Source organism: Nansenia antarctica (genome assembly GCF_963989245.1).
Source record: "Nansenia antarctica genome assembly, chromosome: 9".
NCBI lineage: Eukaryota > Metazoa > Chordata > Actinopteri > Argentiniformes > Microstomatidae > Nansenia > Nansenia antarctica.
The window spans coordinates 40507206-40521168 of record NC_137679.1 but is presented as its reverse complement, the minus strand read 5'-3'; the positions used below and the strand labels follow the sequence as shown (position 1 = coordinate 40521168).

General features: G+C 46.5%; 1 protein-coding gene across 1 annotated transcript in view; it reads right to left on the bottom strand.

The window, feature by feature from the left end:
• The window catches only part of LOC308165636 (ependymin-1-like), a gene marked incomplete at its 3' end in the record, with an annotated part of 2410 nt that extends 569 nt beyond the window's left edge, over positions 1 to 1841 (bottom strand). Inside the window, exons 1-3 of the mRNA XM_080539786.1 lie at positions 1710 to 1841; positions 1217 to 1403; positions 586 to 667 (exon numbers count right to left, since the gene is read on the bottom strand). Coding sequence (XP_080395912.1) covers positions 586 to 667; positions 1217 to 1403; positions 1710 to 1835 — 395 coding nt within the window. The 5' untranslated portion in view covers positions 1836 to 1841. The remainder of the gene's footprint in view (positions 1 to 585; positions 668 to 1216; positions 1404 to 1709) is intronic.
• Positions 1842 to 13963: the final 12122 nt, after the last annotated feature.

Genomic DNA, 13963 nt, shown 5'->3' with positions numbered 1-13963 from the left:
TTGATTTGGTCCATCAGTCTAGAGTAGACCAATGCATTGATTTGACAGATGTCCATAGAAACGGCCCTTATTCATTGCACTGCACATATCAATGACTTTAAAGAGGCAATCTGGGATACAAATAAAAGTTATTATTATTATTATTATTATTGGTATATACATTTTAGGACTTTTAAATGCATTATATATAGCCATTGATTCTTAAAGAATATAACTTCATAAATATATAGGTTAACCACATAAATTAATAGTTCAAATTAGTTCAATTCTCTTACCCCATCAGAACCCAACATACTGTATAAGGTTGTTATTATACTCCATTATACTCCATTATTATGTATAATAATTGCAATTGTAATCTCTTCTAAACACTCATGTTTCTGTTCTCTTTGAATGTCAGTCTTTGCATCCGTAGCTCCTTCTGAGAATGTGAGAGTGGTTACATTTCTCCAGCCCCACCCCTCAGAGTGGTTACATCTCTCCAGCCCCACCCCTCGGTTATTTGGCAGAGGAACCGCTTTGTTGTCGTTTGAATCTCAGATTGGCCCTTTAAACAAAGTAAATGTCTCAGACGAAACCACACACCTGAACGCCAGGGACACCGAGTCATGGAAGTAGAGGACGCTGACAGGCAGACAGCCGTCAGTGGTGAACATAGACAACCGACCTGGAGGTAGATAGAAACAGACAGACAGACAGACAGACAGACAGACAGACAGGCAGGCAGACAGGCAGGCAGACAGACAGACAGACAGGCAGGCAGGCAGACAGGCAGGCAGACAGGCAGGCAGACAGGTAGGGAGACAGGCAGGGAGACAGACAGGCAGGCAGACAGACAGGCAGGCAGACAGGCAGGCAGACAGACAGGCAGGCAGGGAGACAGGCAGACAGACAGACAGGCAGACAGACAGACAGACAGGGAGACAGACAGACAGACAACAGACAGGCAGGCAGACAGACAGAGAGACAGGCAGGCAGACAGACAGGCAGGCAGGCAGACAGACAGACAGACAGGCAGGCAGGCAGGCAGACAGGCAGGCAGACAGACAGGGTACTATTAGATTGCTGCAGTAGGTGCAGTATCCTGTGCACTTCAAGAAAGCTTCAACATATTTGAATGACACTGCTAAAGTTGTCCCCATTATGATAAAATCCACCATCCCCCCTGATTTTCTTTTACAACTTGAGTACTGCTCCCAATACATATCATACTCACTCTTTGTCTCTGGAACTTCCGCATTCCACATATTGACTTTAAGGCCTTCGCTTGGAACGGTTTCGCTCCCTACAACAAGCTCACACTGGTACTGCACACCAGAGGGGATGGCGAAAGCATGACTGAGTGAATGTAGAGCTTTCTTCTCACACGACTGGTTTTTGTTGTTAATTTCAAAGAAGACCCCCTGTAGCAGATGGTGGAGAGAGAGAGAGAGAGAGAGAGAGAGAGAGAGAGAGAGAGAGAGAGAGAGAGAGAGAGAGAGGAAGGGAGCGTTATGATGATGCTATGTCACTAATGGGGCATGTTGGTCTTCAGTCAGCCAGCTGCAATAACAATATGTTGAAGCATGTATAAAGGAGGTATAAAGCATTTATTCTGCATGGAGAAGGGGTCTGTGTAAACAGATCTGAGATCATAATTTCTGACAACATTACATTTCCCGGACATCTAACCATTCATCCTGTTTGTGACCGTGGTAAGGTGTGGTTACCTCTTCAAACAGCATCAGAAGGTCCATATCCAGAGAAGCGTTCATGTTCTCTACGGTCTTGAAATGGAGCTTCTTTGCCAGAGAGTCATAACTGTATTTCCCGTGTGCCTTCAGCTCTACATTCATGCCCAGTTGTGACTTTTATGTGAGAGAGAGAGAGAGAGAGAGAGAGAGAGAGAGAGAGAGAGAGAGAGAGAGAGAGAGAGAGCGAGGGAGAGAGAGAATATAATTGTTTTAAAACAAACTACTCCCCTTATACCGATTGAATATCTATCATACTCGATTTTGAACACTTGTCAGACCCTGGTTTCTTGCACAGCACTGTTGTTTAAAACGATATAATTTAAGTTTAAATATTCTATAATTTAAAAAATGTATAATAAGTATTATCTAATAATACTAATTAACTAATATTGTATAATAATATAATAATTTAAAAAGGAACAAAATAATATAATAATAATATATACATATATATATATAATTATTATTATATAATTGTTTTCCTTTTTTAATTATTATATATAATTATTATATAATATAATTATAATAATTAATTCATTATTATAATATAATTTTTAAAATGCAGGTTCAAGAGGGCTACTCACCACAGATAGTCGGCCTGTCATGTTAGGTGACTCTGAAACAAATACACCAGTTAGAGAGTAACCCTACCTAACCCTACTCAGAGATGATACAACACTTACTGCATTATAAACTTTAACAATACACATATTAGTAATGCAACTACTGAAATCACAATTTTTAAACATACAGCAGTTCCCCCCCCGCAACTGTCCACTTTGGCGTGGTTCTATTATGCAAGGTTAGCATGCTAAATATCAAACAAAGCATCCTTACGACAAGGCAGTGGAGTCTCTGCCAGGGCCGTGGCGCCCACACACACCCAGAGGAAGAGGATGGCGACTGCGTGCATTTTCCTGTAAACGGAGAGACGAAGACTCTGCTGAGAAAGACAAGCTCAACACAAAGTGCATTCAGCTGTTTGTGAATAATATGATCACAGTGCTGCTTTTATAGGGTTCGATTGTCTGGTGTTTTGGCCAAGAAAAAGCACAAAGGGTAAAAACCCTCTGGTTCCCAGGTCATTCATCTGAAAAAACATAGTACATCTGCATAAACAGAGACCTATTTTCTTTAGTGAGCGGGTAATCTGTTAAATTCTGTTTGTAATGCTAATAATATGTTGCTCCACCATTGTCTGGTCCTGTCCAGGCATTGTCTTGTGCTATAATTCATTGGGTCTGGTTCCCTAGTCAACCTAATTAGTTTGCAAGCCATGTTCCAATACTTAGCAATGAATACAAGTGTTCAACTGAGACCAAAGTATTTATGGTTTGACTGCCCAATTAAAAGCAACATCTGCATAGTAGTATGGAATATGGTGCCCTTTTGAAAAGTTGAACATGTAAGATACTTAATGTTATGGAGTGATTTTCTAATCACTACTCTGGAATGTGTTTTTGGGTAGGCTACTCACGTTACCCAGGCTCCATCTCGTAAATGGTCGAATAAATGGTAAATGGACTAGCTTATATACTGTAGCACCTTATAACCAATACATTTGACTAAGCAGGTGAATCATCAATCCACCAGTCGTAGCAGGAAGAGTAATCTAGCTCAGGCCAGGGGCCATTGGCAGTCGTCCTGTTAGAAGAAGAAAGAAGAGGTTTTTTTATACACTGGAGAAACAATACAAGGGGGTAGTAGAACTCCTTGCATACTCTCTATGCTGGACTCACCCAGATCATCTTGATTCTAATAAATATCTGTATTAATCTTTCAGTTGAGTATTCAAATCCTTCTCCCAGTGCCAGTCTTTTTCAATATCGGAAAATCATCATCATTAATTTATGCCTTGACTTTTTGCCTAGTTGCAAATGTTCTATTCATGAACTTATGTAACAGCAGGGTTTACCTCTGTGGTGGTGAGATGTGGTCTCAGGGCAGTCCAAAACAAGCACGAAAGTCCTGGTTATTTGAGGTCAGCACTGTTGTCCAGCTGTCCTTGTTGTCCAACTGTTATCCAGCTGACCCTAGCCAAACAATTTCATACAATTTTCCTACCCCTAACCACCTCCCCTAACCCTGCCACCCCCCTCCCCGCCTGGACATTGCTGAATTACTTGTTCCCTTTTCGTTAACTCTGTGTTCTATGTGCTCATGTTATCTGTTGCTTGTTGTTTCTGTGTTTTCTGTCTTTCCCATATTGTCATATATATATATGCTATATAAATACAACAAATAATAATAATAATAATAATAATAATAATAATAATTATATAATAATAATTAATGATTCTGTATAATTATATATATATATTGATAATAATCCAATATATGATTCTAATAATTCTGATTCTGATTCTGATTCTGATTCTGATTCTGATTCTGATTCTGATTCTGATTCTGATTATACCACCTTATACCCCTTATACCCCTTATACCACCTTATACCCCTTATACCACCTTATACCCCTTATACCCCTTATACCACCTTATACCCCTATACCACCTTATACCCATTATACCCCTTATACCCCTTATACCACCTTATACCCCTTATACCACCTTATACCCCTTATACCCCGTATACCCCTTATACCACCTTATACCCCTTATACCACCTTATACCCCTTATACCCCTTATACCACCTTATACCCCGTATACCCCTTATACCCCGTATACCCCTTATACCCCTTATACCCCTTATACCACCGTATACCACCTTATACCCCTTATACCACCTTATACCCCTTATACCACCTTATACCCCTTATACCACCTTATACCCCTTATACCACCGTATACCACCTTATACCCCTTATACCACCTTATACCCCTTATACCCCTTATACCCCTTATACCACCTTATACCCCTTATACCCCTTATACCACCGTATACCACCTTATACCCCTTATACCACCTTATACCCCTTATACCACCTTATACCCCGTATACCACCTTATACCCCTTATACCCCCTTATACCCCTTATACCACCTTATACCCCTTATACCACCTTATACCCCCTTATACCCCTTATACCACCTTATACCCCTTATACCCCGTATACCACCTTATACCCCTTATACCATCTTATACCACCTTATACCCCTTATACCCCTTATACCCCTTATACCCCTTATACCACCTTATACCCCTTATACCACCTTATACCCCTTATACCACCGTATACCACCTTATACCCCTTATACCACCTTATACCCCTTATACCACCTTATACCCCTTATACCCCTTATACCACCGTATACCACCTTATACCCCTTATACCACCTTATACCACCTTATACCCCTTATACCCCTTATACCCCTTATACCACCTTATACCCCTTATACCCCTTATACCCCTTATACCACCTTATACCACCTTATACCCCTTATACCCCTTATACCACCTTATACCCCTTATACCCCTTATACCACCTTATACCCCTTATACCCCTTATACCACCTTATACCCCGTATACCCCTTATACCACCTATACCCCTTATACCCCTTATACCCCTTATACCCCTTATACCACCTTATACCCCTTATACCCCTTATACCACTTATACCCCTTATACCACCTTATACCCCTTATACCACCTTATACCCTATTATACCACCTTATACCCCTTATACCACCTTATACCCCTTATACCCCTTATACCCCTTATACCACCTTATACCCCTTATACCCCTTATACCCCTTATACCACCTTATACCACCTTATACCCCTTATACCCCTTATACCCCTTATACCACCTTATACCCCTTATACCCCTTATACCACCTTATACCCCTTATACCCCTTATACCACCTTATACCCCGTATACCCCTTATACCACCTATACCCCTTATACCCCTTATACCCCTTATACCACCTTATACCCCTTATACCCGTTATACCACCTTATACCCCTTATACCACCTTATACCACCTTATACCCCTTATACCCCTTATACCACCTTATACCCCTTATACCACCTTATACCCCTTATACCCCCTTATACCCCTTATACCACCTTATACCCCTTATACCACCTTATACCACCGTATACCCCTTATACCACCTTATACCCCTTATACCCCCTATACCCCTTATACCCCTTATACCACCTTATACCCCTTATACCACCTTATACCACCTTATACCCCTTATACCCCTTATACCACCTTATACCCCTTATACCACCTTATACCCCTTATACCACTTATACCACCTTATACCCCTTATACCCCTTATACCACCTTATACCACCTTATACCCCTTATACCACCTTATACCCCTTATACCCCTTATACCCCTTATACCACCTTATACCACCTTATACCCCCTTATACCCCTTATACCACTTATACCACCTTATACCCCTTATATCACCTTATACCCCTTATACCCCTTATACCCCTTATATCCCTTATACCACCTTATACCCCTTATACCACCTTATACCCCTTATACCACCTTATACCCCTTATACCCCTTATACCCCTTATACCCCTTATACCACCTTATACCCCTTATACCCCTTATACCACCCTATACCACCTTATACCCCTTATACCACCTTATATCCCTTATACCACCTTATACCCCTTATATCCCTTATACCCCTTATACCACCTTATACCCCTTATACCCCTTATACCACCTTATACCCCTTATACCACCTTATACCCATTATACCCCTTACACCACCTTAGGTCTACCTCCCCCCTCCTACCTCCCCCCTCCTACCTCCCCCCTCCTACCTCCCCCTCCTACCTCCCCCTCCTACCTCCCCCCTCCTACCTCCCCCTCCTACCTCCCCCTCCTACCTCCCCCCTCCTACCTCCCCCTCCTACCTCCCCCCTCCTACCTCCCCCTCCTACCTCCCCCTCCTACCTCCCCCCTCCTAGTCACCCCTCCTAGTCACCCCCTCCTACCTCCCCCCTCCTACCTCCCCCCTCCTAGTCACCCCCTCCTACCTCCCCCCTCCTACCTCCCCCCTCCTACCTCCACCCCTTACATATACCGGTACACCTCTCCTCCTCTCTCTGTCTCTCTACCTGCAGGTACACCTCTCCTCCTCTCTGTCTCTCTCTACCTGCAGGTACACCTCTCCTCCTCTCTGTCTCTCTCTACCTGCAGGTACACCTCTCCTCCTCTCTGTCTCTCTACCTGCAGGTACGCCTCTCCTCCTCTCTGTCTCTCTACCTGCAGGTACGCCTCACCTCCTCTCTGTCTCTCTACCTGCAGGTACACCTCTCCTCCTCTCTGTCTCTCTACCTGCAGGTACACCTCTCCTCCTCTCTGTCTCTCTACCTGCAGGTACACCTCTCCTCCTCTCTGTCTCTCTACCTGCAGGTACACCTCCTCACCTCTACACCTCCACACCTCCTCACCTCTACACCTCCACACCTCCACACCTCTACACCTCTACACCTCCACACCTCTACACCTCTACACCTCTACACCTCCACACCTCCACACCTCTACACCTCTACACCTCATCACCTCTACACCTCCACACCTCTACACCTCTACACCTCCTCACCTCCTCACCTCTACACCTCTACACCTCATCACCTCTACACCTCCTCACCTCTACACCTCTACACCTCATCACCTCTACACCTCTACACCTCATCACCTCTACACCTCTACACCTCCACACCTCTACACCTCCTCACCTCTACACCTCTACACCTCATCACCTCTACACCTCCACACCTCCACACCTCTACACCTCTACACCTCCACACCTCTACACCTCTACACCTCTACACCTCCACACCTCCACACCTCTACACCTCTACACCTCATCACCTCTACACCTCCACACCTCTACACCTCTACACCTCCTCACCTCCTCACCTCTACACCTCTACACCTCATCACCTCTACACCTCCTCACCTCTACACCTCTACACCTCATCACCTCTACACCTCTACACCTCATCACCTCTACACCTCTACACCTCCACACCTCTACACCTCCTCACCTCTACACCTCTACACCTCATCACCTCTACACCTCCACACCTCTACACCTCTACACCTCTACACCTCTACACCTCTACACCTCTACACCTCTACACCTCTACACCTCATCACCTCTACACCTCTACACCTCCACACCTCTACACCTCCTCACCTCCACACCTCTACACCTCCTCACCTCTACACCTCTACACCTCATCACCTCTACACCTCCACACCTCTACACCTCTACACCTCTACACCTCTACACCTCTACACCTCCACACCTCTACACCTCCTCACCTCTACACCTCTACACCTCCACACCTCTACACCTCCTCACCTCTACACCTCTACACCTCATCACCTCTACACCTCTACACCTCCTCACCTCCTCACCTCCTCACCTCTACACCTCTACACCTCTACACCTCTACACCTCTACCTCTACACCTCCTCACCTCTACACCTCTACACCTCATCACCTCTACACCTCCTCACCTCTACACCTCTACACCTCCTCACCTCTACACCTCTACACCTCCTCACCTCTACACCTCCTCACCTCTACACCTCTATACCTCTACACCTCTACACCTCTACACCTCCTCACCTCTACACCTCTACACCTCTACACCTCTACACCTCTACACCTCTACACCTCTACACCTCTACACCTCCTCACCTCTACACCTCTACACCTCTACACCTCTACACCTCTACACCTCTACACCTCTACACCTCTACACCTCCTCACCTCTACACCTCTACACCTCTACACCTCTACACCTCCTCACCTCCACACCTCTACACCTCCACACCTCTACACCTCCACACCTCTACACCTCCTCACCTCTACACCTCTACACCTCCACACCTCTACACCTCTACACCTCTACACCTCTACACCTCTACACCTCCTCACCTCTACACCTCTACACCTCTACACCTCCTCACCTCTACACCTCTACACCTGTACACCTCTACACCTCTACACCTCTACACCTCTACACCTCTACACCTCCTCACCTCTACACCTCTACACCTCCACACCTCTACACCTCTACACCTCTACACCTCTACACCTCTACACCTCTACACCTCTACACCTCTACACCTCTACACCTCCACACCTCTACACCTCTACACCTCTACACCTCCTCACCTCTACACCTCTACACCTCTACACCTCTACACCTCTACACCTCCTCACCTCTACACCTCTACACCTCTACACCTCTACACCTCTACACCTCCTCACCTCTACACCTCTACACCTCTACACCTCTACACCTCTACACCTCTACACCTCTACACCTCTACACCTCTACACCTCTATACCTCTACACCCCTACACCTCTACACCTCTACACCTCTACACCTCTATACCTCTACACCTCTATACCTCTACACCTCTACACCTCCTCACCTCTACACCTCTACCCTCCTCTACACCTCTACACCTCCTCACCTCTACACCTCTACCCTCCTCTACACCTCTACACCTCCTCACCTCTACACCTCTACCCTCCTCTACACCTCTACACCTCCACACCTCTACACCTCTACACCTCCACACCTCTACACCTCTACACCTCCTCACCTCTACACCTCTACACCTCCACACCTCTACACCTCTACACCTCTACACCTCTACACCTCTACACCTCTACACCTCCACACCTCTACACCTCTACACCTCCTCACCTCCTCACCTCCTCACCTCTACACCTCTACACCTCTACACCTCTACACCTCTACACCTCTACACCTCCTCACCTCTACACCTCTACACCTCCTCACCTCTACACCTCCACACCTCTACACCTCTACACCTCTACACCTCTACACCTCCTCACCTCTACACCTCTACACCTCTACACCTCTACACTTCTACACCTCTACACCTCTACACCTCTACACCTCTACACCTCTACACCTCTACACCTCCTCACCTCCTCACCTCCACACCTCTACACCTCCTCACCTCTACACCTCCTCACCTCTACACCTCCACACCTCTACACCTCTACACCTCTACACCTCTACACCTCTACACCTCTACACCTCCTCACCTCCTCACCTCTACACCTCTACACCTCTACACCTCTACACCTCCACACCTCTACACCTCTACACCTCCACACCTCTACACCTCTACACCTCCTCACCTCTACACCTCTACACCTCTACACCTCTACACCTCCACACCTCTACACCTCTACACCTCTACACCTCTACACCTCCACACCTCTACACCTCTACACCTCTACACCTCTACACCTCTACACCTCCACACCTCTACACCTCCACACCTCTACACCTCTACACCTCCTCACCTCTACACCTCTACACCTCTACACCTCTACACCTCCACACCTCTACACCTCTACACCTCTACACCTCTACACCTCTACACCTCTACACCTCTACACCTCTACACCTCTACACTTCTACACCTCTACACCTCTACACCTCCACACCTCTACACCTCTACACCTCTACACCTCTACACCTCTACACCTCTACACCTCTACACCTCCTCACCTCTACACCTCTACACCTCTACACCTCTATACCTCTACACCTCTACACCTCTACACCTCCTCACCTCCACACCTCTACACCTCTACACCTCTACACCTCTACACCTCATCACCTCTACACCTCTACACCTCCTCACCTCCTCACCTCTACACCTCTACACCTCCACACCTCTACACCTCTACACCTCTACACCTCTACACCTCTACACCTCATCACCTCTACACCTCTACACCTCTACACCTCTACACCTCTACACCTCATCACCTCTACACCTCTACACCTCTACACCTCTACAACCTCTACACCTCTACACCTCTACACCTCTACACCTCATCACCTCTACACCTCTACACCTCTACACCTCTACATCTCTACACCTCCTCACCTCTACACCTCTACACCTCTACACCTCATCACCTCCTCACCTCCTCACCTCTACACCTCTACACCTCTACACCTCTACACCTCATCACCTCTACACCTCTACACCTCTACACCTCTACACCTCTACACCTCTACACCTCTACACCTCCTCACCTCCACACCTCTACACATCTACACCTCTACACCTCTACACCTCATCACCTCTACACCTCTACACCTCTACACCTCCTCACCTCCACACCTCTACACCTCTACACCTCTACACCTCCTCACCTCCTCACCTCTACACCTCTACACCTCCACACCTCTACACCTCTACACCTCCTCACCTCTACACCTCTACACCTCCACACCTCTACACCTCTACACCTCCTCACCTCTACACCTCTACACCTCTACACCTCCTCACCTCTACACCTCTACACCTCCTCACCTCTACACCTCTACACCTCTACACCTCTACACCTCTACACCTCCTCACCTCTACACCTCTACACCTCCACACCTCTACACCTCCACACCTCTACACCTCCTCACCTCTACACCTCTACACCTCTACACCTCTACACCTCCTCACCTCTACACCTCTACACCTCCTCACCTCCACACCTCTACACCTCTACACCTCTACACCCCTACACCTCTACACCTCTACACCTCTACACCTCCTCACCTCATCACCTCTACACCTCATCACCTCATCACCTCTACACCTCTACACCTCCACACCTCCACACCTCTACACCTCCTCACCTCCACACCTCTACACCTCTACACCTCTACACCTCATCACCTCTACACCTCATCACCTCTACACCGCCACACCTCATCACCTCCTCACCTCCACACCTCTACACCTCCACACCTCTACACCTCCTCACCTCCTCACCTCTACACCTCCACACCTCCACACCTCTACACCTCCACACCTCCACACCTCTACACCTCCTCACCTCATCACCTCTACACCTCATCACCTCTACACCTCTACACCTCTACACCTCCTCACCTCCACACCTCTACACCTCTACACCTCTACACCTCTACACCTCTACACCTCTACACCTCCTCACCTCCACACCTCTACACCTCTACACCTCTACACCTCTACACCTCCTCACCTCTACACCTCTACACCTCCTCACCTCTACACCTCCTCACCTCTACACCTCATCACCTCTACACCTCTACACCTCTACACCTCCTCACCTCCACACCTCTACACCTCTACACCTCAAATGCAGGTATATTACTTAGTTATCTCTCTTTCACACACACACACACACGCACACACACACACAGAGAAACACACACACACAGAGAAACACACACACACACATAAACACACACACACACACAGACACACACACACACACTTACACACACACACACACACACACAGACTCTCACACAGTGACACACACACACACACACACGCACACACACACACACACACACGCACACGCACACGCACACACACTCACACAGACACACACACACACACACACTTACACACACACACACACACACACACACACACACACACACACACACACACACACAGGGTTCAGGTCCATCTTCAAGTGGTGGCCGGTGGTCTGGTCGGTGGTCTGGTCGCCTCCTGTCTATATTATTCGCCTCTTGCAGTTCCTCTTGGCTGGTGCTTCCGCAAGTCCTTTAGACGCTCTGCCTGCAGTCCAGTCCATGAACGAGTCATTATCATGCCCATGGTGGGCAGGTTTGACACTCTGCTGGCTGCTGTGGCCCAGCTGAGGTCCTGCAGTCCAGTCCATGACGGAGTCAGGACCGTGTCCATGGCTGGAGGCAGGCAGGAAGGCTGGAGGGTGAAAAACAAATACAATGTATTTAAATAAACTCTATTAATCAGTCAATGTTGATGATCTTCATGTGGCAAGTTATACAGTAGAGTAAAACAATGTGGCAGACACACTGGACTTAATGTGGAAGTGCTTACATCCAGTGTACAGTGCAGAGTCACTAGACACAACATATCATATGCATTCATGAGTCTTAATACTACAAATTCCATTATATTTATATAGTTTTAGCACCTTAAGACATGTACTCACCAGCAGCAGAGACTGTGGGGACAGCTGGCTGGAACTGGAAGACTAGAAAGTGAAATAAAATGAACTTATATAAACTGAATCAATCAGTAAATGCTGATGAGCTTTATGTGGCAAGGCTACAGTACTGTATATATATACACTGATATATATACATATCAGTGGAGGCTCAGTGGAGGTGGAGGAGGCCTGGCCTCCCCAATCATTTGAGAGAAGAGAGAGTGATTTAAAAAAGCAATAATTATATTTATTTATTTAACAAAAAACATATTTTAATATTAACATTATTTCCGTTTTGTTCATAAATCTGAAGTTTTCCATGGCTAAAACCCAATATTGCAATTGTAAAGCACCTACAGGCCAGAATCCCTATCCGTTTGTATTGAGGGAGGCCAGGCCTCCCCCAGGAAAGTGGTTTCTCATAGAAGTCAATGTAATGCCATTTTTTTCATGGCAATAATATGTGATTGGCCAAATCACTGAAAATGGGTGGGCAGAGGAGGCCTGGCCTCACCATGCATTGAGTCCAGGGCTGAAAGATTGACATTTTGTTCATCCAATCACATGAAGCCATTGAGAATTCGCCAGTCACTTCAGTCAAAGAAACACTCGCCATACTGGCTACGAGTGTCCTATCAACTTGTCCTTTGCAGGACACGTCTAAAACACCCATGGCTATTATCCCTGAAAAACTAATTTGGCCAAACACTTTTGCTTAAAATGACCTCGGAAGTCGGCGAGATTCTGGCGCGATTTATACATCGAATAGGTAGACAACATTTAGGATTTATTGAACAGTTTTATTTTTTAATGTAGTCGATTTCGTTTTATTACAAGTCAATTTAATATTCTTCTATAAGAACAGGGAACATTCCATCGCGAGCATCGCGAAAAATTGGCCTCCTCAATTCTGGAAGTCACCAGCCTCCACTGATATAGTGGACCTTTAAGAAACTCACCAGCAGCACGGAGTATAGGTCTGTTCAGGTGGCCATGGGCCTGGTTCCCACTCTGCTGGCTTCTGTGGCCCAGCTGAGGTCCTGCAGTCCAGTCCATGACGGAGTCAGGACCGTGTCCATGGCTGGAGGCAGGCAGGAAGGCTGGAGGGTGAAATACAAATACAATGTATTTAAATAAACTCTATTAATCAGTCAATGTTGATGATCTTCATGTGGCAAGTTATACAGTAGAGTAAAACAATGTGGCAGACTTAATGTGGAAGTGCTTACACTGGCTCAG